A 25701-nucleotide genomic window follows, 5' to 3' on the forward strand; every position below is an offset into this window, starting at 1 on the left:
CTAAAGACAGGAGGAAAGCACCGAATGACCCCAAGAGGAACAACAGTATGAACGGAGTGGCCTGGGCCGTGGCCAGGGAGTCGGGCTTGCCTGTGGGGAGGACCGTGTTGGGCCGCCAGGGAAGGGGGGGCTGTGCCAGGATGCAACCAACAGCCAACTGATTTTCCCTAGAACATGGTCTCCCTTAGCCTTCTCTGTCTTTCCTTTTCCTGAACGTCCTTCAAGCTTTTCCCTGCTCTCCTCCAATAAATACATCCCTCAAATTCAATGAATAAAATCAAATAAACTTTTCCAAACACTACAGTGTTTTTCTCACTGCTGGTTCCCTGTTTCTCAGGCCACCTGCCAAGACAGAATTGTAGAATCACAGTCATATTAGGCAGAAGAGCAGTCAAGGTTCACCGGCAAGAATCAATCTTCAACCCTTAGAATCACCCCTAAACTTCTACCCCTTTTGGCAGAGTCCGTTACCTTGCAATAGCCCCTTAAAAATCTATGGAAGTGGCTCACAGTTTGCAGGCCTTAAACGTTAGCTCTGGATTACTGAAAGAAACCCTGAATCCTTACATCAAATTTCTAATAGAAAGACCAGAATCATCACGGAGCTATTCTTAAGGTCACAAATACCAGTTTTGCAGAGGTTCACAGACTGTTTGCGTCTCTCAGCTCCAGATCCCCCTGCAGTTCAAGACTGTCAGTGGAAGAAGCAATATACCTAGTGGAGCCCCCAAGGTCTGACCCAACATCTGTCCTTCTAGCTAAACAGTACAGTCTAAAAAACTTAAAAAAAAAAAAAAAAAAAAAAAAAAGACAACCCACCAACAACAGAAAAAAAAAAACAAAACAAAACCATACACACAGACGCTCCTGATTGGTTCATCCACTGTTTTGCAAAGAGGTAAAAGACAGCCTGGATGAGAACAGAACTGTGTACTCGGGGAATTGTCACTCCCTGTGCAGTTTGGTCGACCCCAAACTGTTCATTTGTGCCTTGTAGGCATTCTTGTCTCTCACTGTCTCCAGATGACACTCCAACAGTAGGAGAAACGTGAGCAGGTGCATCTATTAAATATGCAAAATACACACCTTCTCTCCCACTCACCCAGAAGATGCATTTCTAAGGGCTGTAGAAAGTCACCTAATATAAAGACAGACAGGTAGAAAAAAAAAAAAAAAAACAAATCTTACTTTTTCTTTTTTCTTTTTTTTTTTTTTTTTTTTTTTTAGCACACAAGAATCCAAGGGGGCTCAGCACATCAGCTTTCCACAGAAAATAAATGCAAGCAATTAAAAATTCAGTTTCTTTTCTTTAAGCTAATTCCTCAGGTTTTGCTAATTAGCCACTAATAGTTCTGTCATCTGAGCTGGGAAACATAAGGCAGGATACCAGTGGTATGTTTTCAATCAAAGCATTTGCATGAAGGAATGAATCATATTTTCCATGAGGGATTACTACTGCTTGGGAGCAGTTGGGGGCAGAAGAAAAGCATCTTCACAACCGTAAAACTGTAAAAGAGACCTGAAATTTTAGAAAAGGGGACGTCCTTCCACTCCTTATACCAGACCCAGCAGGGGCCCTGTGTGGCATGACTAGTGAATCTGAGAAGCTCCCCGCAAAGACTCCTGCAGGCACAGTCAGAAAACGAGACTCCTCACAGGAAGACAGAAGACAATGAAACACATGTTTTCCGTAAAGAGAAGAGAATAAAAGTTAAGTGTCGGCCAGGGTACAGGAATGCTTTAACTATTATGTCACCTGCCTTCACAAGTTCCTAAGAGAATAAATGCATGGCAGTAAGTGAAAGCAGGGGGGTGCTGGTAGTTTGAAATACCTGGCCACGGAGAGAGCCCCTGGAGAGTAAAGGTGCAGAGAGGGCTTTAGGCAGGAGATGGGCCTCCTATCCTGACTCCAGTGCAAGCAGGTCAAGTCCCGGAACCCCAGCCCCTCCTCCCACTCTCTCCCCAGTTATAAAGCGCTCCTGATCCTGCAGCAGCACGCCTGTCAGCATCACCCCACGTCCGGGCCATGCTGCTTCAGCATCTACTTTCTTGCCTTGATATACAAGTCCTTCACAGCTACCCTTCAGGAGAGAATGCCCTCCAGTGCCCCCCGTGAGGATTTTATTCCAAACATATGTTGTGAATGTTTGAAGTGCCCGCTAGCGCTGGTATTTCTTTTTTCTTTCTTTTTTTTTTTTTTAAAGTTAAACCCACAAAACCTAAAATACTTTGCATCCAGCCTAAGTGCCGTTTGTGAAGACGCACCACTGCATACCCAAGGATAATCAAGTCTTGCGCAATAAAAATTGTACAGATGTCCTTCTGAGGGTAAAGAAATGATTTTCCCTTTTCCGGTCTTACAGGAAGCCTGCCCACACGTTAGAAATACAAAGTCAGTATATATAGAAGCACAAATTAGGCATCTTGGAAAGCCCACATTTTCCAACCACAGAGCAATGAAGGAATTCCTGGGAGTGTCCCCATGCCCAGCCACACCGGATTGGGGGAGTCTCTTCTCTTCAACAACCTGGTGGAGCTGGCAAAGACTCACAACCGTACAACCCTTCACGTTTCTGAACCTTGAGCCGGCGAAGGTCTGCACTGAACTTGTGTGTGGACACTGTCGCTACAGGACTGACAAGCGAAGAAACGTGATCGAACTTTCAGGCCTCATATGAAAAAGATAGCACTTTTCACCTACACTAAAAATTCATGGAGGACCTAGCGACTTCAGCATTGCATTGGTCATCCATTAGCTTGATCTGCATACTGAAATCTAGATAAGGTAGATAGATTTTATTATAAAGTCCCCCCAAATACTCATTATACTGGTGGAAGACTGGGTAATCCAATAGCGTTGGAGAAAAAGTAGAGTTGCAGCCTATCTAACTCCCTGAGGCTTAGTTCAGGATGTCTTTAAAATATTTCACATGAATAATTCTGTAGCTTTCATTTTTCCACAGGTATTGAGCCTGTATTTGGTACATAAAACACTTTCTGCCAAGAGTTTAAAAGGTCAAAACTTCTCAAAGTCATTTAAAAGCTTTAATATTTCTTCACTTACAAAATTGGAAAAAAAATTACAGTCAATTCATTAAGGTTCAGGGAGAAAGGTCACGCTCAGAAGGCCACCGTACACAGTGCTGACCACACCAACACTTTTCCTAAGGTTTACAGTCCACTCGATCTCTAATCGGTTTATAGATGACACAGATCTCAGGGAGGCAGAGCAGCACACACGACCGCAGCACTAACAAAAACAACTTGGTTTGGATAGTGAACTCATCACATTCAAGTAAAGGTGGTGATGGCAGTGGTGGTGTCGACCGTGGTGATGGTGGTACTGATGGTGGTGACCGTGGTAAGTGCTGATGGTGGTAGTGCTACTGGTCGTGTTGATGGTGGTGATAGTGTTGGTGGTAATGGTGTTGCTGGTGCTGATGGCAGTGATGATGGTGAGTGCTAATGGTAGGGGTGGTGGCAATGGTGGTGATGATGGTGTTGGTGGTAGGGGATGGTGCTGATGGTGGTGGCGCTATTGGTGGTGATGATGGTGATAGTGTTGGTGGTGATGGTGGTGGTGATGGTGGACCAGTGTAAACACACAATTGCGGTGATGACCGCAATTATGGAAAGGAAGGGACAGGAGGAAGTAGAGGCATAGGAAAACAATTGCCATAATAATCAGAAGCACTCACCCTGAGCCAGAGATTCTATTAAATACTATATTTGCATTGTCTCCCTTGATTCTCAGGAAAACACCATGGAGCAGCAGTCACATTACAACACCAAACATATGGTTAGGAAATGATTCCTAGAGGGGTCAGCACACTTGGCCATGCTGTAAGGCCGCTACCTGGCAAAGCTGGACCTTGAGCCCAAATCCTCTGCGCGGTAATCCAATCTGTGTAATCTCTAGAACTCCCCCATCCATGTTATATATGTAATAATACCATTGACTTATGACCAATTTAGGGGGTACATTGGGATCCCGGGTCAAAATGGCATCTGCCAGTTGGTTATAGGAAACGTACATAGTTTGTCAGTCATCATGCGACTTTAACAGCAACTTGGGACAATACAGTGGGGAAAGCTAAGGAGCACCCAACCTATTGATCTCTGTCCTCTAACTAGAACAGTTCGCAGCCCCAGTAAAAGCTCTCCAGTGCCCCACACTAGTGAATATTCCACTGGAGGCCCAAGGGCTGGGTCGCAAACGCACACCGCCAAGAGGCGTCGAGGATCCCAGGTGTGCCAAGCGCCCATTCCTCAAACGAAGGGGCTAGGAGACAACGGGCAAACCGTTAGAACACATGGACCCAGAGCAAGCTGCAAGCTGAATGGCTCAGGGAGAAAGTTAACGGTCATCTGCCCACTTCCATCAACCCAAAAAGAAGTATCCGTCAGCTGTCCTGCCCAATTAAGTGCCTCACTAATTAGTGGGCATCTGGAACAGAACCCAAAACGTAAGTACGAGATGGGAAACGTTTGTGTTCACACATCAGGACCAAAACAATGCAGGGTACTTGCGGCTAATAAATGAAACTGGATTCTTTTTACAACGTAAATATACTCAGGGAGTAGCGCTGTAGGTAGGAGGTTTGCAGATCCGCTCACTGTCTCTGCACGGATGGTATCTAATAGAGACCCGCAAATAAAAGACACCACGCGGAAAACAATGTGCTCAGAGAAAAATCCTGCCAACACGACTGTAAACTCTTGTCCCTAAAAGAAAATGAAATAAACTTTAATGAAGGAAGAGAAAGAAGTGAGTCCCCCCACCCCCGAACCTCCTCCTCCTCCTCATTCCTGGATCTGTAAAACACCACTGCAGCAACTGGGCTGAGAAGCGCTCTCTAATCAGAGAAGTTGTAGGCTTTTTCAAAAGCTTAGAAGACTCCATAAAACCTTTTCCTCCATGCTTCTGACCACTTAAAAATATAATGTCCCCTCCATCTTTACCAACAATGTAATCCGGTCGGGGGTGGGGGGTGGAGGGGGGAAGCCGTTGCTGAGACATAAGGCTGCTCCAGGCTCTTTGATCTGCACCCTGATGAGGGAACATTCCCCTCTGCTGCAAGCTAGCTAACGAAGGGATGAAATTAGCTTTTATCCTGGGCACTTTCTTGAGAAAAAAAAAAAAAAAAAAAAAAGCACTAATCAGCTGTCCTTGCTAATCAGTCATCTGGCTAATGACCTTTTGCCTTAAAAACACTAAAATTTCTGAATGATGTGGAAAAGGGGAAACGCAAACCAGTCCCCCCTCTCTGGAGCTCAATGGATCATCTGGAATTGGAGCCGGGAAGGTTAAATGGCAAGTCTGTATCCTGGCAAGGTGATAAATCTGTAATCAAGAGCTGTAAGCTCTGGCACCTCAATATGAACTTCATTACTCCACAACCAAATTATATTTTTTTTCTTTTTTTTTTTTTCACTAGAAACAGGCCACAAATAAAGTCAACCCTTACACCATTTTTCTTCGGCAAAAGCCATCGTGCATTTGTGTTCTGAGTCCTAGTGAATTACTTAAACTTTATTAGCGCTGGAAAAGGAGCTTCCCATGTTCCTGGCAAGCTGGTGAGAGAGGAAAGTAAAACACGTAGAGAAATCTTCCACATTAAGGACCTCAGCCTTGATTTGCTCAAGAGGGGTTCGTTCGTTCGTCTTCCACCAGGAAGCAAAAAAAAAAAAAAAAAAAAAAAAAAAAAACCTCAAAAATGAGGATGGCTGTTGCTCAGGATTTCGGCCAGTGCAGCCCACTTTAATAACTACCCTCCATCAACCAATTTTCCTCCTGCAGTGTCTACTTGGGTGGAAGAAATCTGGTTCTCGTTCCCAGCCAAGGTCCATGTGGATTAGCCACAGATGGACACCTTCCTGGGGGCTGCCCCACGGAGGCTTGGAGTTGCTTAGAGATGCAAGAAAATGGCTCTCTCTCTTAAAAAGAGGAATGGACAGGATGTAGGAGAAGGGAAAAAAACCAAAAAAACAAACAAAACAAAACAAAACCGGACAGTAAATTAAACACTGACATAAATTAATACCAGCCCCCGTCACCGGTAGAGCACGCGTGCACCCAGCCTTGCACAGCTCCCAGGACGAGGGCCGCCGGGCAGGGACCACTTACGGTAGTGGGGCTCCATGTAACCGTTCCGGGGGTCCATGGCAAACACGGCCCCACGGTACGGCACCGAGGGCTCGGCCAGGTGCGGCAGGGACCCATGGATCTCCTTCTTGATCAGCGAGGCCCTCTCCTCGCTAGACGTCGAAGGCTCCTCGCTGATCTTGCCGAGCCCCTGGACGCTCTGTGGCTGCATAGTGACTGCGTTTCTTCTCTCTCTGTGATAGGTCTGTCCAGGACTTTCATCCTCTGGAGGGAGAAGGAAAATGAAAGCTCTGTGAGCCACTTGAAGGAGCAATTCAAACCCAGTAATCAATTAGGTCTCCTGCTCTGTCCCTCCTCCCCAAAAGGAAGCCTATTGCTCAGTCTTGGCAACTTTGAAAGCTACACCATGATGGGACAGTCTCCAGACAAAACTGCCCATGAATGAGGCTTCCAAATACAAATCGAAGGACGAAGGGGAGCAGGAAATGAGCCTATTAAGTTGAGATGTAGGGGGTCAGCGAATTATCATCGCCAGCTTACAAGTGAATCTGCCAGTGAGGCTTTCCATTAGGGACTTGCCAATAGCCCTGCAGGTCCCAAGCGGGGCTGGCAGTTTTGCCAGCCTGAGGCCGTGGATGTCCAGCTTTCCCCTGTCTGTCTGAGGAAGCTGGGCCGCCGCTCAGGAATCGGGCCGCTCGGACACCCACTGAGCCTCTGGGTGATCTGTGGGCCAAATGACCTAAAGTGATCCAGAAGTTTTCCTGTTTTGTTTTGAAGTCAGATCTGTAACCCACTGGTTTAAGCGGAGCTAGGAATGGGACTAAAGGCCCACTAATTACAAGGGGTAAAGGTGCCCATCACGGAAACCTACAGTGCCCTTTGCAGGACACTCTTTTCTGCGGCCCCTAGCACAGAGCTGAGATCCCAGAACAAAATGGACTAGGACTGGTTGCCAGGGCAGGATGGCTCTGTGGGCGAGGAAGGCGTCCGTGATGCAGACCCAGGCACACGCTCTGCTGGGGTCCAGACGCTTCTTCACACACTAAGGAAACAGCTTGACCAAATTCCACATACATTCAATATTCCAGCTTCCTAATACTTCCATTCCCTTTGATCTGTAGGAACTTCCCATCTACCCATTAGGGCTCTCTGCAAATGTGATTGGATGACCTTTCTAGAATAGCAGATCAAAGAAGCCATGCATAAAATTAAATCGCACGAGTGATCAGAACCCACAACAAATGGGCCAATTCATCTGTTAGAGCCAGACACACACTCTACACTACGTACCCCCAAACAAGCTCTGCATTGCATCTGCAGACTGCGTTCTGGAAGGCAAGTACTGCTGGAAAAAAAGCTGTTCGGGCATGGCTCAGACCTCTAATTTGAGAAGGAAGTCCCATTCTTCGTCTTAAATAGACATAATAGGTAACTAATAACAGTGTTGCACGTTTTGGATGGACAGATTCTGAACACATCTTATCCCGACATATAGACGTATCTTCAAAGCATATTTCATAAAGTAGTTAGATCTGGCTGAGAGCCCTTAAAAAACAGGAAAAGTATGCTTTAGCAGTTTCATGGCTGTTTGTACAAATTCAGAAGAAAGTATAGCTATAAACATGGGCAAGTGTGAAAATATAAACTATAGTCACGACTACTGTTTTGTGATGACTAATGACTCGAACCACCCGAAGCCAGGAGCAATTTTAATCGCTCTGCCTGTGTCTGGGATTTGAAGAAATAAGCAATGTTTTGTTTTGCTTTGTTTTTCAGTCTGGCAAGTGACTTGCAAAACAGAATAGACAATGAGGTATGCTTTGGTCTTTACAGTGAATTTGCTGACTACTGCAGGGTAACTGTGAAACATTATTTTAGCATTGTTTTGTGCAGATCTTCACCGCCAAATCCTATAATTATGGGATACATTAGGAGTTTAATTTATCAAGTAACTACTAAGAAGAAGAAAAAAAAGTCTCGGTGTAATCCCACATTTTCACACATCGATCTTTACAGAAGCAATTCAAACCATGCTTTTGCTAATTTAAGAACAAACTACCAAAAAAAAAAAAGAAAGAAAGAAAGAAGAAAAGAAAAGAAAAGAAAAGAAAAGAAAATCAGAAAAGAAAAGAAAAAGGAAAGAAGGAAGGAAGGAAGGAAGGAAGGAAGGAAGGAAGGAAGGAAGAAAGAAAGAAAGGAAGAAAGAAAGAAAGAAAGAAAGAAAGAAAGAAAGAAAGAAAAGAAAAGAAAAGAAAAAAAAAACCTACATTTTAATTTTCCCTTCTGACTAATACTTTGAGGCTCCATTGCACCCTCATACTTCATTAGCAGTAAAGTTGCAGGCTATAGAATAAGGGCCTGCAGTTACATAAAAGCAAAAGGGTGTCAAAAACATTAAAACTCTTAGGCGGTTTTATAAAAATTCCTATAACCTACCAATGGCCAAAGTCACATTTTCCACTCATTTGCGCCTGTATAAAATCTTTATTCCAAATTTCAACCTGAAGTGAACCTGTGGCCCTGGCCTGCAAATTCTGTAGAATGGACCTTCGTGTGGAAAGCCAGAGAGCCCTCACCAGGAGCCCCCCCGCGACACATAATTAGCATTCTCTGGTTAAGATGAATAACCAAGCTCCACTAATCTGTTCCAGGTTGAAAGCAGGATTCCCTTGACTTAATCTTCCTAGAAGAAATTAACTTTTCTTCCCTTAAAACTGCATCCCCATAATAGAGTGAGTTTCTTCGAAGCCAAGCCTTTATGATGAGCAGTTGAACCCGACTTCACAAATAATTGAATAATTGGCACGGCCTGACCAGAGTCCTCCCACGTCCCCCCTACCCAGCCTCCTGGGAGAAGGAAGTAATTGGTGGAGCAGGGGAGTGGGCGGTGTGGGTGGGGGGGTAATGGAAATGGGGTGTCTTCAGCTAAGTGATTTTTTTTCACAAGTACTCCAGTTTTATTATTTTCTTAATGAGAGTTGAACCTAACACGTGTGGATATGAAAGTTATAACGAGAAAGAAGCGCAGTTTAAAGTTTTCTGACTTAACCCAGAAAAACTTGACTAACGGCAGGCGAGGAGTTCTTTTTTGAGAGTGGCAACTTCCATCAGACCTATAACCGTCCATGCCCACTCACTGTTACCTGCCCTCCGTCCTCTCCAGAAGCATCCCAGCCGACAAATACGTCGTGAAGACTACCCGGGGTACTCAGTTGCTGGGGACGGGCACTCGGATCACAACTTGACAGTACACACGCTCCGGAATACAAACAGCTCTGAGGCTGGAGAGCACGCTCTGCACAGTGAAAAGGAAATTTTCCAAGCAATATTCCTGCCTGCTCTTATAAATTTAGCAACCACTTCAGTAAGCCAAAAGACGCAAGCTGTCTAATCTTGTTCAGTTGTGCCGAGTTGTTCAATAAAGTTTGAGAGTCGGTGCAGACAGGCAACGCCAGGCCAAATTATTGACAGAAACATACTGTCCACCATGGCAACAGGCAGCAAGCAGTCGGCTGCAAAAATGTAAGCAAACAGCCCACTGCTCCAGGAGCATCTGCCAATGGACTTTCACGGCCAGACACAAGGGGACTGTTCGTGCTTCTCTACGTTAAACAGCTGCTAACTCGGGAGTCACACAGAAACGTGCCACTCACTCCAAAAAGTCACAGGAAAAAATGATTTGAAGCCCTGTCCTCACAATCCCCCTTTGTACCTCCACCCCTGTGCACAGCCGGGCTGGAGGGCAAGTGAACAAACTCCTGCCCCCAGAGGGAGAAGCTGCCCAAGCATCACCACGTTTTGCCAACAGGTCCCAGATTCTCCAAACTCCTCCGGAGGCAACCGACGTGGGGTCTGCGGGCCACGATCTCGGAAAACTCGGAGGTGGCTCAGCAGCACGGGACAAAGGCTTAAGGGCAGGGCGCTGCGGGAAGCAGGACTCGAACACACACTCCTGGGCCCCGACTCACAGCCTCCTGCACCCTCTTTCCCTGCCAGCCAGGAAGCAAGTGTTTATTTTTTATTTTTTTTTATTTTTTTTTTTCTTTCCCGCCTGGACCCCGGATGAAAGTTTCAGACAAGTCTTCCAGTCTAAAGACAAAACCCTGTACCGCGTCACCAACTAGGAACACCTCCTGTCACCCTGGCAAAATTAGCTGATCGGGAGCTCACGGTACATGCACGTGGCCACCTTTTAAAAAAATAAAAAAAAAATTAAAAAATTAGCATTGATTTTTTTTTACTATTTTATTTTATTTATTTACTTTTATTGGAGTTCGATTTGCCAACATAGAGCATATCACCCAGTGCTCACCCCATCAAGTGCCCCTCCCCTCAGTGCCCGTCACCCAGTCACCCACAAATTAGCATTGATTTTTGAACTGTTCCCTTAGATCCTGTTTTAACCCGGGTGCTCCTCTCTCTTCCCCCCAAGACAGAGGAGACACAGAGTCAAAGACAACGGGCAATACTTACAACTCGGACCCCAGGCTCTGGCTAGCTACTTTCTGCAAACTTCTCCCGGTGGGCTTGCTCTGGCGTGCAGACCCCTCTAGGAACGTTCTCGGTGTCTCCCTGCCTCCCTTCTCCCTCTCCCAGGCGGTGCTGCTCCCATTAGAGGAATTAAAAGTGGTTGGAGCCATGCTAAATTTAACAAGCTCATTAGTATTCTTTCGGAGTGCTTCCGAGTGAACTCTCTATTCAAGCCGCTCTCTCCAGCAGAAGGGTCAGGCGGCTAATCATTAAATCAAACTAATGTCACCCTATCACAATCAGCCCGAGCGAAGGAGGGTTTATTATTTCAGTTTATGCTAAATAAACGGTTTTACAAATGGTCCCCAAGCAAGGTCAACAGCAGCTTCAATTACAAGAGAAACTTAACAAGACTTGCTATAAACCAAGTACTCCGTATTGACTTAAGCACAAGCTCGGCTGCACATATTGCCACTAGCAGGGCTGTACAGGAATGCATATTGTAAAATAAAGGCCGGGGTGGGGGGGTGGGGGGTGGAGGGGTGGGGGTAGGGGGTGCTTCTTTCTTTGCCAGAATTTGCGACTGCACAGCGACTCCTCATTCACCTGTCTCCAACCAGCTAGCCGCTCAGCTCAATTCACCCCACACAAAGGCTGGAGCCCAGACCTCAATGGACCGAGTGAAACATGTTCAAAACTAGGCTCTCTATTGTGACTGAATTTCTTAACATCTTTTCAAAAAGCGGAGAATGCCTTGAGGCTAAAGGAAGAAACAGGCTAATGGTGAATTGGGAATTCTGAGCAAATTTCAGAGCCCTTTCCTCCTAGCTTTTGAGGTTGAAAGCAAGCTCTTTCCTTTCAAGTTTCAAAGTCCTTTTTCCTCCCGCAGTGTCACAGAAGGATTTGAAAAGAAGGTAATTGTGCTCGCAGTCTCCCTGATCAGAGCTTACGTCCTATTTCTGGTATTTCGGAATACTTCTTGCAATAATAGTGCATATAGCTCAATCCCTTAACCGGCCTGCACTCTGCAATTGCTCATTAAATGAACAATTGCGAGTATAAAATGCCTTTTATGTTCGAGGTCTGGATATAAGATAAGCATTCTAGGACTCTAAATTTGGTTTACTAAGGAAACTCTCCATCATTAAATTACAAAACTGAAGTCAGAATATCAGGCTTTCCCAGAAAAGTGGCACTCAGATTTCGGGTGAGCCAAAAGGAGAGGTGGATGGGGGTTTTTTGGGGGGGTGGGGGGAGGAGGCAACAAAATGTTAAGGAGTGACAAAAAAAAAAAAAAATCCCAGATACTCAGATTTCTAGCCGAACGGGCTTCTAACAAGAGAATAATATTTCCATGTTTAAGAAGGTCTGAGTTGGTGAGACCTCACTATTTCCATACTGAATGATATAATAAAGTCATCTTCAAATGGATTAAAACATAGGTGTGAGGCTCGGTCAATATGCAGATGACTATGCCCGACCCCTCCCAAGCAGACTCGGCCCCCTCTCCCGAGGCAGAGAGAGAGAGAACCTTGGGCGCCCCGGAAGGCGATCATCTCTCCATCTCCCTGGATCCTCACCACAACCAATGCTGCAGCAGGACGAGGTGCGGGGTCCGGAAGGAGGCTGCCTGGCTCTGATCTGGGAACCAGCAAGGCAGGGATGGGAGAAGAGCCCCGACCGCACGGCCCGGTTCCCGGGAGGGGAGGCCTATTTGTGGGCAGGTTTGGGGAATGATACCTGGGGTCTGTGCGCTCTCCCAGCCTCCACCTCCACCACCGCCACCACCGCCACCACCACCAGAAGAGGACAAAGAAGTAACTACAGGTTTACGCACAGTTTCAAAACTCTGATACTCCCCCATCAAGTTTCGATGACTATAACCCACTCCTGGGAAACGCCCAGAGGGGGGCCCAAATGCCAAATCAACGGTGAGACATCTGATCTCAGGGGGCTCGGGACCATGGAACATGCTAGTCGCACGGGCGTGAGGCACACACATGCCCTCCGCCGGGCCGCACCCTCAACCCCTCGCGTGCCGAGGCTCAGCCAGTGGCTTCCGTGCGGAACTGCAGTGTCCAGTGTGCTTCCACGAGCCGGGGGCCCCACCTTCCCACTCTGAGCCCGGTGATCTGCTTTCCTCCCAGAAAACTGCCTGGCTGTGTTTGGAAAGAGCATTATTTCATTTGTTTTTCCTACGATGCATTTGTTGCATCTTGTGAGCTTTATTTCTTTGGTTCTTTGCATGTCGATGGCCTTTGAGTAAAAACCAGTGGGCCCCAGGTCCTCGCCTTCCTGTTTCAGAATCCTCCCCATGACTCAGACCAAAGAGAGATCAGAAATGAAAAAGAGAAGAGGCTAAGTAGATCCATAAGCATCGTTGAATTACGTTCCCGTAGGTTTTAGAAACACAACCTCGCCTCTTCCCACCTGGACAGCAGTTATGGCTCAGCCAGGGGGGCTGTTCCCTAGAACGTCTGGAGCTTGGCTTCCAAAGGCAGGGAGCAAACAATGCCTTCTCTAAGAACATTTCCAATGCCCCTGGGGTCAGACATCGCCCTTGTGCAGCTACACATACATCTCCCATTGACAATGACTGATGACACAGGGAGTGGCCCAGATGGATCAGGAGGGAGCGCTTGGCTTTGTCTGCAACCTTTAAACTGACTGCAGGGCCTTGCAAGACGAGACCAGCAGCAGGATTTGAAGCTCTGGAGAGACTCCAAAGGCAACCCTCCCCCGGAGGTTGGGGGGTAGCTCTCTCTTCCTGCTTTCATCAAGCAGGAGGTCCCAGGTGGAAGGAGAGAAAGCAGAAAATGCTGTCCATCAGAGGCGCACAAGGACCTCCACTGTTTGAACGCTTCTAGAGTTCTTTTGCCAAAGAACGAAATCTGGTCTAGACTCTCCAACATCCCAGAGGCCCATCAGCAAGAACTTCTACCGCCAGGCTAATGCCTCCCCTCCTTCCCCACTGCGCGGCTCACAGAGCTCCACGCAACTTCCAAAGGGACGCCTGGGACAGAAGAGAGTGGGCAGGGGAGGCAAGAGGACACTTCTGATCAAGTCAGAGGCAAACCTGGCTATGACCGTGGGCCCCACTGCAGCCCCGCGCAGCCAGCAGCTGCCTGCCTTCCCCAAGATCACGCAACCAGGGCTCCTGGCCCACCTGGGAAATCAGGAGCCAGTACCATGAGGAGCTTGCCTGAGGCCTCACCAGGCGTGCCCTGTGGCCCACAGGGTCTCCGCTCCCTCCCCGCCGTGCCTCTGAACCCTCGCAAATCCAAGGTCTGGAGCCATGCTCACCCTTGCTCCTGGGCGCGGGTGACAGCGACAGCCAAGGGCTCCTGTGACTTGGCCAACACTGCCTGATGCGCTGGGGCAGTTAGGTCCAAACCCAAACCCAACAGCACTCACCAACTCTGACACTTCCAGACAGAAAGCACTAGGCAAGTCCCACCTACACGGTGGAAGAGAAAATAAAGCAGATGACACAGGACACCGAGGGCCCCTGCAGGGCCTCCTGTAAGAGAGAGGAGATCTTCCCTAGCTTCCACAAGCTTCTGAAGACCCTTCCTCGAATTAAGAAGCCTGAAATGTCAGGAAGCTTCTTCTATTAGCCTGCTATTAGTTGCCAGTTGCTGCTTACACAGAGTGAGTTAATTACCTACATCAAAGGCAGTATAATAAATTCTCAGGAGGGCCAATTTTTTTCCCCTTCTACTTAATAGCGCATTTATGCCGATCTGGTGAGTAACAGTCTCACGGATGTTTAGGTACTAGAGATTGTTTGAGAACTTGGTTTTCGCCTTTCGGAAGCAAAGTTAGAGTCTCTCTCTTTCTCACTCTGCGCAAACAGACGTGAGCAGTGGAGATTCCATAACAAGACCCACGACCAACAGTTTAGCAAAAACAATGAGGTGCCTGTTCACGAGGCCAGAGTGTGCAGGCTGCTGCTGCCCTCTGATGAGACAGGTCCCATCACTCTGGAGATCCACCCCAGGCCGCCCAGCCGCCGGACTACCGGGTGCCTAGTCTTCCGTTAAGGGCATGCAGGAATATTCCAGCAGCACTTTGGCACGGTGGCTTCCAGGTTTGCACCCCTCCTCCCCCTCAAGATCAAAGTCCCATTCCCTAACCTTTCCACCATTTTTTTTTTTTAAATTGCAAGAATGAACACAAACTTAACTGGCTTCATCTGGTGTGTTTATGTTGCATGGTTTTTGTTTTTAGAAGACTGCATAATGAGAAAGCCTGAGCATATGGCGGTATTATATTTTTAATAAAATTTTAAAGACCATGCTTTCTCCATTGCAGAAATCAGACCCTCCTGGAGAGCACATTTAAATATCAAGAGAATATCATTATTGTACCGAAATGAGCTAGAGGCTCCAACTCTGTGACAAGATTAGGGCAGGGGAGCCGGGCTCACCTTTGCTGACTTAGCCTCTGGGCAAGGCCAGGTGGGGCTGGGTCAGGTTTCTACAAGAGAAGCTCCCTCTAGCCACCACCCACTTCGACCTCAGCTATGAAATGTGCATTTGAGAAACCCAAATCAATCTTCACTATTTTACCCCATGAGATTGCCTACCCAGCCTGCTTTTACTTAGCTCCAAAAGTCTGCAACTATGCACAACATTTTCAAGTAATAGCTCAGATACGGTCTGTGAATGAAAAAGGAAGGGCCACAGAACCTGATCTCCCCAGAGCACATCTTCATGGTCACAGCCAACACAGGATGCTCTGCTACCCACTCCCCACATCAGGTGTGCAGGGTGGACACCAACCACCCATCATCCCCCACAGTGAGACTGGGAAGCAAGGCACAGGTCAGACCTTTCTCCTGGCAACTGTTCCATATTTCCAGGCACATTCAGGAGAACCTAAGGTTGGTTGGTTGGTTGGTTGGTTGGTTGGTTGGTTGGTTGGTTGAAGAAGTCCTGGTAAAAGTGATTTAGGAAACAAAAGACCAGATTTATCTAACTTTTCTAAAATACAAGTAATTTTGTTTTCGCTCATTCTTCCTATCAATCTCTTTTCTCAAAAGCCTGCCACCTTAAATACATTAACCATGTACCAATTAATGACCTCTAACATTTACTAACTATGGGGTGAGAAGGACTTCACCTGTCTCTCTTCCTCGTCACTGTAACTTGATTGTATCATCATTATGCTCATTTGCCAGATGAGAAAACTGTGTGGCACCCGGACACTCACTCACTCGGGTCACACAGCTGGCTCTCAGGCAGACCGCAGAGCCCAGGGAGTAAGGACGCCAAAGCCCACACATAAATATTTGGCTGTTGGACCTCCTGACTCAGTGAGATAAAGATAAATTTAATTTGAATTTCGTCCAAAGTTCAAGTTTGCCTAAGTGTACAAACTTCACCACCACCCAGCTCTACTGCCATAGGATGAAAAGAGCCATAGAAAAGCCCTAGCCTAAAAAAAAAAAAGAAAAGAAAAGACCTAAACTGATGAACATGGCTGCCCTCCCATAAAATTTTATTTATAGGCAATGAAATCTGAGTTTTTGTATCATTTTCACATATCACATTTAAAATCTAACAAATCATTCTTAGCTCATGGGCTGTACAAAAATAGGTAGCATACTGGATTTGGCCACAGTGGAGGCTCGGTATGACCCTAGAGGACTGTACATATTTCCGACATAAAACTTACACTCCGAAAACAAATGGGAACATTTCAGTAAAAGCAATAGTAGTGAGCGTTAGGAGGGACACAGAGAAATAATTATCTTCTCATATGGCTAAAATATTTCTATAATTGGCTAGACGTATCAAATGATTCCACTTTCAGAATGTACCTTAAGGAAGAAATTAGCAAAGACAACCAACCATTTACATTCAAGGATGTTCATCATAGTTATTTATAAGGAAAACTGGTTAACTAAATAAATGTCCGTTATTTTGTATGATGGAATATTATGTCATTTTAAAGAGAGTACATTCAAGGATTTTTAAAAAACACAGAACTGTACTGAGTACCAAGGACTGTGCTGAGGTCTCCATGCCAGTCCTATGAGGTGCAATTGTGATCCTCATTGTATACATACAAAAACAAAGGCACATGTGTCCAAGAAAACACAGCTGGAAAACGACAGAGCCTGTTAGAATCCAGAGTCTGCTCACCCACTAGACTACCCTGCTTCCAAAGTTCTAGAGGAAGGTGAGAGGAAGAAGAAATATATAATTATTCCTATACAAAATTCCTAAAGTTAAAAAAAAACCCTTAAAGGAAATGTGCCAAAATAGCACAAAAATATTTCTATGAATTATTTTTTACTTTATGTTTCTATATTTCCCAATCATTTTCGAGTGCAGAGATAGTTGGTTTATTTTACCTTTACTTTTAATTCTATCATAAGTACTACCTTTACAATAAACCTCCAGTGGAGTCCAAATTAAGCTCACGTAGACTGAAAAATTATCCCACAAATTTATCTCCTAAAATCTGGTCTCAAACTATTTATTCCACCTCTTAAAATTCATGTGCCTGGCAGGCTTTTCTTATACTTATTAATAACTCTTTATACCGATACTGGGCTGGCTGTACAGCGATTTAAATAAACTTGTTTATTTAAAATGACTTTTTTAAAGATTAATCTATTTAGTAGTAATTTATTTATTTAGTGGTGAAAAAACACAATTTATTTCGTAGTAATCTCTACACCAACGTGGGCTCGAACTCATGACCCTGAGATCAAGAGTTGCAAACTCCATCAACCGAGCCAGCCAGGCACTCTGAAAATCATATGAGGATCTCTACACAAGTGCCTTCCAAACAACAGCAAATGCTCTAACCTCCCTCCCTGCCAAACTTGGTAACTCACCTTTCACCAGGCCATCCCAGAGAGGTAGAGAAGGGAAACCGCGTTACCAAGGATCATTACTGCCATGGGTCTTGCTCACATTTACTGAGCACTTACTAAAAGCCAGGCTGTGTGGAGGGTGCTCCCTCCGTCTACGTGAATCTGATTGAATGCTCCTAGGCCAACCAGATATGCAGTATCCATCACCCTAGTTATTCAGGTAAACATCCTGAGGCTTAGCAAGTTTAAGCAACCTGCTTGGAGTCATACTTCAGGTAAGTGGCCAAATCGGCATGACTCTCACCTACTACAAAGGCCTGGTTACCCCTACAGAGTCTCTGAAAGCTCTCAGCAAGCTGCTTTGCTCCCGATCTTTCTAGATGTATGTGGGAAGATTATCATCATTGCTAAAATTATTCTCCCTCTTCCTATAAAAGTTATCAGGAAAAGCCACTTCAGACTGTAGTCAAGTGACCTATTACCTGTCCAGAGTTTCCGGGTTCTGAATAGCTAGCTAATCTGCAAAGGAATTCTTAATACTGTCCTTCTGCGGGATTGTGTTGCAGGCGTGGATGCAAGAAGCAATCTGCGTACTTGGTTTGTGTTCAAGTTAACAACAGCTCCAACAGTTAAAGCCGTACATAGTTTATGGAAAGGGGCATATGTCCAATAGTTAAAGAAGCATATGGTTTATAGAGAAAGGGGGAAAACTTGCGCTTGGAAGCAGCTTTGCTTGGATTATTTACCAACAAATGAAAGGCCCTTCATGCCGCCCCAGAGCATACTCCCCTCCCACAGGCTGGAAAGGAATGCTGAATGAGTCCATAAAATCAGAGTCACACTAAGCAGAGACCTTCTCCCCAGCGAAAGATGATTATCGAATTATAGCAAATTTAAGAAAGTTTTCTCTCTCTTTTTTTTTTAATCAAGAACAAGACCAGGCTACTTCTTAAAATGCACTATTAGGAATTGTAACTGTTCCTAAAAGTGCCAGATAGATTTCCATCCATGCAATATTAAAACTAACAAGCATCTTTTCAATTTCTTTTAATGATGGGGTATGCAATAAAAATACAGCACTGCTTCATTTAGCCAACGGAGCTGAAGCAAAGAGAACCAAAATAAATAAATAATAAACTTACATGGGCCACTTACCAAAAATAAAATCATTTAACTCAACCTTTTACAGGAGGTGCATGCAGCATTTTGAAAGCAAAAATTCTCATAACACAAACCTCTCCACTTAAAAATCACTGCCAGGGGCTGGAACCAGGGCAGGATGTTATTTCTTTTTCAATTTATTTTTTTTTTAATGCTTGGGTATTAATGACATCAACTGCCATGTCGTATAATAAGGCAGCGTGGTATAATAAAAAGAGTAAGAAACGTACGTCCCAGACTTGCCTGCAGCACTTCATCGGTGTGTGACCTAGGGTAACTGAAAAGATCTCAGACTGTCAGTTGCCTTACATAACAGGCCACTAATAAAACTTGCCCCTCTTACTTGATAGGGTTTTCTGAGGGTTAAATAGTATGTGAAAAACATCTATATAAACTAAGGCATTTATGAAGGCCAGGCACCACCACTAATCTCTTCATTATCTGTTTGATAATAACACAAAGCAGGGTGGCAGGCTGCAAGTGCCGCGGGCCAGGAGCGGGGAGGCTGAGTTCCCCAACTGCTTCCCCTTATATCCAGTGATACATCACCAGTCTTACTCCACCAAACCACTGCAGGGGATGATGCAGAAAAGTGCTCCGGAACCCCCCAGGGAACAAGCCAGTGCACACTTTCCCCAGGAACTAGGCTAAACATCTGCAGCATTTCTGCTGTTTCAGAAAAAGATTCAAGGTAATGACCTGTAATTACAACTGATCATCTCTTTCACCCACGTCTTTGATGTATCTTGGGTCAGGCTCCTAACTCACATTCACAAAGCAGGCCTACTTGAAATTTGCGTTGAAAAGATACATCTCTTCTCTACTTGCTTTTCTAAGACGACTGAAGACACTTGAATCTTCCTCAGGAAACCATTTTTTTTTTTTTTTTGTTTCTCCATAGACAATATTTACTAAAAAAGATCAAGCAAATTCCTTGAGGGTGATTGTTGGCAACCTACACCCGCTGCCTGTTTCTGTACACCCTGTGGGCTAACGAGTATATTTTACAATCTTAAATGGCTGGAAAAATCAAAAAGAAGAAGAGTATTTTATGGCATGAAAAGTATGTGAAATTCAAATTTCAGTGTCCGCAAATACACAGCCAAGCTCATTAGTTTTCCTATCATCTCTGGCTGCTTTTGCATTACAGGAACAGAACGGAGTAGTGACAGAGACCAAATGGCCCATTCAAAATCCTGAAATTGGGAATGCCTGGGTGGCTCAGTGGTTGAGCGTCTGCCCAGGGGGTCCTGGGATCAAGTCTCATCAGGCTCCCTGCAGGGAGCCTGCTTCTCCCTCTGCCTGTGTCTCTGCCCCTCTCTGTGTGTCTCTCATGAATAAATAAATAAATAAAATCTTAAAAAAATCAAAAATTCCTGAAATTGTTAGTAGCTGGTCCTTAATGGAAAAAAAATGTACCATCCCTTGGCTTACCTGTCTCAGGACATGTTAGAACACCCATCAGTGAAATGATGGAGCATTTCCCCGGGAAACATACAAAATAAGGCAACACCATTTTCAAAGAACGCGGTATTGAATTGACGCTTCCAAACCTTAAGATGACTCTGAGGTGGATACTAAGATCACCCCATTTTACAGATGAAGGAATCAGGTTTAGGGAAATGACCTTCCCCAAAGTCACAAGTCAATAAGTTGGGGATGGTATCAGTTTCTGATGATTCTAACCCTGATCATTTATATGGTGGTGAATGAAGGATTCGGGTTTTTCTCATATACCAGAAGAGACAGAACATGTTTCCTATTTCCTCTCTCCGTGTGCTAAGTGCTGAGATACATAATGAATTTTAAACATAAAATCTGAGGGGTGTGTGATTAAGGGCTGGCCTTCTCATCCAGCATGGCATGTGTCCGGAGTTGTTTAGGCTTTGCTTTCTTTTTTAAAAAATAATCACAAAACAAACAAGCACACATTTTTGTGAAAAATGCCACACTCTCAGGGCGCACCTGGGTAGCTCAGTCAGTTAGGCATCCAACTCTTGATTTCAGCTCAGGTCATGATCCCAGGGTTGTGAGATCGAGCCGCACGCCTGGGCTCTGTGGTGTGCTCTCTCGCTTCTGGTGGGGGGTGGTGGAGAGGGCAGTGACACACTCTCCTTGGAAATTGAAGGGGACACAGGCCATTTCTCACACCTCAAGCTCTGTAATGCGCCTTTTTTTCTAGTACAAGGAAACGCACCATCTGTTGAGCCAGATATATTCCCTCATGATCTGTTTTTGAAGGTAGGATCATCCAGACCGCATGTACTTTTGCTAATAGGGATGGAGGAGGCTCATGCAAGAATCAAGTTGCAAGACTTCCAATTCCCACCAAATTGGGGAATCTCATGGCCAAATGAAGAAGCAAATGCAGTTGAGACTCCCTAAGGGTTGTTTCTGCCAGCTGTATGAAAAACTGGGCCCAGGGGTTTAGGTCTGGCTGAGTCAAAGAACATAAAGACACCCTGGCTCGGGCTGGCCGCTCTCCACTTGAGTCACAGAGACGCATCCATGTCAAGGTCCCCGTGTGCTCCTGCACAAAACCTGACCATCTGAGAGGCATAAAAACAGAAGGCTGCTGCCCTCATGGCTCCTAGGATTGTGGTTTTTCTCAACATGGAACCATCTGAGAAGTGCAGCCGTAGTGTTGGCTCAGTGGATACGTGGGCTGGAAGCTGGCATCGGGAGAAGGCTACCGGAAGGTGTTGAAGGTGGGTGCACAGACCAGGCTGACCTTCTTGGAGGAGGCCTGGGAAAGTCTTAGGTGAGTCTACTCAAATTCAGATTTTTCAGGAAAGCTGGTCAACCCCGGCCTAATCCTTCAGGGACACATTCAACTGAGTAACATACTATTAACGATTGCTCTGATGCTCCTAAACACTGCACCTTGGGTTCGAGGGCGTCTGCATAGTTCTGTTTGTTTGTTTTGTACTCTTCCCTCTTCTTTAATTCACATCTTGCTGACACAAGTGGAAATTCATATTTCTTGGCAGAAAAGCTTTAACTTTACTGCCAAGCCAGGCAGATAAAAATTCTTCCATCCTCATCTCATTGCCTGGAACCGTTCTACTCAAGTCTTCGGGAAGAGCTGGAGAAGACAGCAACCAAAACACATAACCCAGGCGATTTTATTGTGCCTGACAATTTTGTTAGTTCTACTGGGTCTCTTTAGTCTGTTCTGTAATTTATAGGGGGAAAAAAATTCCTAGGAAGGTCTAGCTAGCAAATGCAACAGCTCTCCCTATAAAATCAGTACATCTCAGCTCATTCAGCAGAACATTAGCAACCACTACAATTTCAATCCGGGCTCAGACACGGGTTGCCTCCCTTTGGCTCTTAGGTCGTGCAGCCTCACAAAGCGACAGTAAAGGAAGCTCGTCTTTATTTGTCTTCCTCCCTAGGCATTACTGGCTCTGGACTCCTGGGGAGGAGTGGTCCAGGAGAGGAAGAAGGAAACACTTTTTTATATTTCCACTTAATCTTCAAGTCTACAGCACAAACCTGTCTTTTCCGGTCCAATAACAGCATTTACCAATTACGGGTCTTCCATCCAAACACCGTTTCTGTGCAATATGGGCCTCTTTCTGTAACATTCAGGCTGCTGTCTTCCTTGCCAGGGGCTTCATAAATGACTCGGAGAAAAGCCGAGCTACACACCTGCACACCTGCCTTTCCTTTAGTTCTGTTCCTTCTTTTCCCCCACATTAAAGAGTGCTCTTCTAGTTCACCCCTGACCGCCACCCCCCTCCCAATGCTGGCAAGGAATGCTCATCCCCAACATCAGCTCGCCTCTTTCTTAGAGTCACCTCTCTCTGATTTGCCTTTTCTCAAGCCAAGTCTTTGCTGGGCCCAACACCGCCTCCACCGGATATACCATCTTTCTTCTGTATACATCAGAACCACCGAACAAATCCTAAGATCTCCCGACCACCAATGTCTTGATCTCTGTGGCTCCCACCTGATGCCTGAAGTTGTCTCTAGTGTTTCCAAGAAGTGTCATTTGGCCAATGTAATGGTTTCCTCGCAGGATTGATGCTTCAGCACTCTTGCAGGGGCTGCACAAGCAACCTTTGAGTTACTTGTCCTTTCTCTATCATTTTAAATTTGAATAGCTCCAAAATGCAAATACCCAGGCCACTGTAAATTCATTTACCCTTTTAACAGGTTTAATAGAAATAAACACTGAAAAACTCCTGTACACACCCCTACACCATGAAGTTTTGAAAGGTGGTATTTTAACATGGTTGGATATTCCGGTGTTTCAATCCACATACAGAATCTAAAAAGAGGTTTAGTTTTTTTTAAGTAATGAAGCTCCACATTCTAGGAGCAGTTTTTATTAGCGTAAGAGAAAGCAATTGTGCAAGGTGAGGAATTAAAACCTGTTCAACAGACTGTACTCTCCAGCGGGTAAAGCGAATCTGTCGAAAACCTTTTGCTTTAGAGTAACCCCACTATAGAAACCACAGAAACCACCAAAAGTTTTAGTGAAATACTTCTTTACCCAACATGAACTGTCTTGCTGTGTTGCTATTTGAAGGTTTTAGGAGTTAAAATAATTTGCAAAGGCATCTTTCATGGGGGCTAGGAGGCTTTTCATTGCTTTTTAAAATGTCCCCCTCAAAATACATACTCTCGAGACCCAACTATGGAGTCCTTTCTCCACATGAACACTGGAAAAAAAAAAAATGAGAAACCAAAAGTTACAGATTAGCTTAGCTTCCCTGATCCGGTTGTGAAGAGATAAATGTGCCACACAATTGCCACATGTCATTAAAAAAATGGTTCATTTTGGGGTCTCTTTCCCCACATGTACCACGGCTGCCCCTTGTTTTATCAAAAACTAGCTGCTGATGATACCACGTCCTGAACCTGTTTACCGCCCTGTCACACGACCACAGAAACGAACACCTAAACATCCCCTTAAAATCAAACAAGTGAACTCGGTCAAGTCACTAAACATCCCAACATTCTGAAACACTCAACCAAAGATATCAAAACCAGTGTTGCAAAGAAGCTTCAAAGCACAGAAAAAGAAAAAGAAAAAAATACACGCACAATACTGGCAATTGGGTTATCTTGTGAATCCTATAATCTCACACATTACGTCTTAATTCTGAACGCAAAGCAAACTCTTTGTGGCGTCTTGAAGACCGAAGCAGTCTTACAAGCTCCCATGATCCAATGAGCCTAAGAATCTTCTGGAAGCACCTGTGACTCCCCTGCTCACAAACCTTCCACAGCGCCCGGTGTCTACACAAGACCAACCCCAAGCTGCCTGGCCTACGTACAGTCTCTGAGCGTGAGGGAACCACCTGCAGCCTCCTTCCTCCGCCGCCTCTGAGGCTACGCTGTCCCACCCAATGCCCACCAGGGCATCTCCTCAACCCTCTGTAACCACCTACGTATTTGTACACCTCGGCCACTAGAGCCACTAGAACGTGAGCTCCCTGAGGGCAGGGGCTGGATCGTGCTAGCTGCAGTAGCTCTTACACCAAGCAGACCACAGGCACCAGAGAATTCCTCTCTGGGAGGATCCATAACTGAATGAAGATGCAATAGGACTAGCAGGTGCCATCCGGTTGGGATAGGGCAAGTCTGCTGCTGTGTTGTCTCCAAGGGAAGACAAACTGATCAGGATCAAGGCCCAGAGGAAAGGACTCTGGGGTGTCCGTGGGGGCCCCAGCAACGGAGCCCCAAGCAACAAGATGCCAGAAATGGAAGCACAGCTCTAAACAGGCGAGGGGTGGCAATGAAGGGAGAGAGGAGAGCAAATCACCTACGGCAGCATCTTGCCAGGGGTTGGGCCTGCCTCTTTATGCCCCTTTGACTGTGGCCAGATTACCGATTAAGAACAGCTTGTTGCTATTCAACAATTTAAGGCTGGTGTCCTTTGATGGCAGATAAAACGTCTAAGGACACCAAAGCAATGAGAGTGAAAACAAGCCAGCAGACAAAGGGCGAGTGAAGTGGACACACACTGCTCTTCCGCAGACTTCCTCTCTCCCAACAGTGGTGTCTCACCCGTTCCGTAGGTGGAGATTTTTCCTGTGTTCACGACTCACTTCATGGGAGTTACTGTGGAGATTAAAATTTAGCCCGTATATATGAGAGGCGCACAAAGTGATTCATAGTTTACAGATACCCATAAAATTGGAAATGCACCAACAAACACTTGGCTCTCCTTGACATCCTGAATTGTCAGGTTAGACATGTTTGCAGAAGGTATTGATGAGTTTTAAAGAGATACACACACAATCGATGGATTAAAGAATAACAATTTAAGAAATAAGCCTTTTTGCTAACACACAGAGAAAAGGGGGCAGTGGCGGGGGTGGGGGGGGGGTGGGGAGGAAGGTAACTGCCAATTCCCTGCAAGGGTAGGGCATTTTTATGTAGCACATGGATTTTTTTTTTTAAACTCTATCTTTCATCTTCTCTCTGGTGAGGACTGCATTTGCCACAGGCTGATAAGTGAATGTGGCAGGACTTCAAAACTCATGTCAGCCAAAGAATCTAGAGACAGAGAGGAAAAAAAATCAGACATAAAGCTGGTAAAAGGCAGCTATAAATTTTTTTAATGCCTTTTATTTAATTCTACCAGAAGATCACACAGCAATGTGATCTAGATTTGGTACATCTCTCCAACTCGACTCACGCACGCACATGGCCTAAATCCCATTCCTTACCCCAAAGATGTGGTTTTCATTAAACTAGTAAACCCAGGAAAGTTGCTTGTAAGACCAATGTGTTAATAAACTGTTTCCTCTAAAGACAGTTTGAACCTTCAGTTCACGAGGGGAATCGAGAACTGATGAAGGAAACAACAGGACGTAAGACGTAACTCTTCATGTAAAGATGAGAGCCCAGCCTGAAGCCGACAGCCATTATCTACAATTTAAATCAGTCCTCTGTGACCTGTGAAGAGGACTCCATCACTCTCATCCTGACTAAAAAGTAAGTCCATGAAAAGACAAAGCAAGAGCACTGGGCACGTGAGCTCACACCGCTCTCGACTTTGCTCAAGAGATGGAGGCGGAGGGGGCAGGAGGAGGATGTGGGCACAGGAGGCCGGTTAGGACGTCGTCTAACACCAGGGTTACCAAGGCATCCGCCTGAGGATTGACAACAGCAGCAT

At 45.5% G+C, this 25701-nt stretch overlaps 1 protein-coding gene across 3 annotated transcripts in view; it reads right to left on the bottom strand.

The window, feature by feature from the left end:
• GLI3 (GLI family zinc finger 3) overlaps window positions 1-25701 on the bottom strand; it is a 269638-nt gene that overhangs the window by 172793 nt on the left and 71144 nt on the right. For 2 of the 3 annotated variants that reach the window (XM_077864117.1, XM_077864116.1), the window contains exon 3: window positions 6128-6370. In XM_077864117.1, the coding sequence (XP_077720243.1) occupies window positions 6128-6370 (243 nt within the window). Of the gene's footprint in view, window positions 1-6127; window positions 6371-10579; window positions 10797-25701 lie in introns of those variants that run through there. The other variant, XM_077864118.1, reaches the window with a different exon arrangement.

This window comes from Canis aureus, chromosome 21 (assembly GCF_053574225.1).
Source record: "Canis aureus isolate CA01 chromosome 21, VMU_Caureus_v.1.0, whole genome shotgun sequence".
In the NCBI taxonomy this organism is placed as follows: Eukaryota; Metazoa; Chordata; class Mammalia; order Carnivora; family Canidae; genus Canis; species Canis aureus.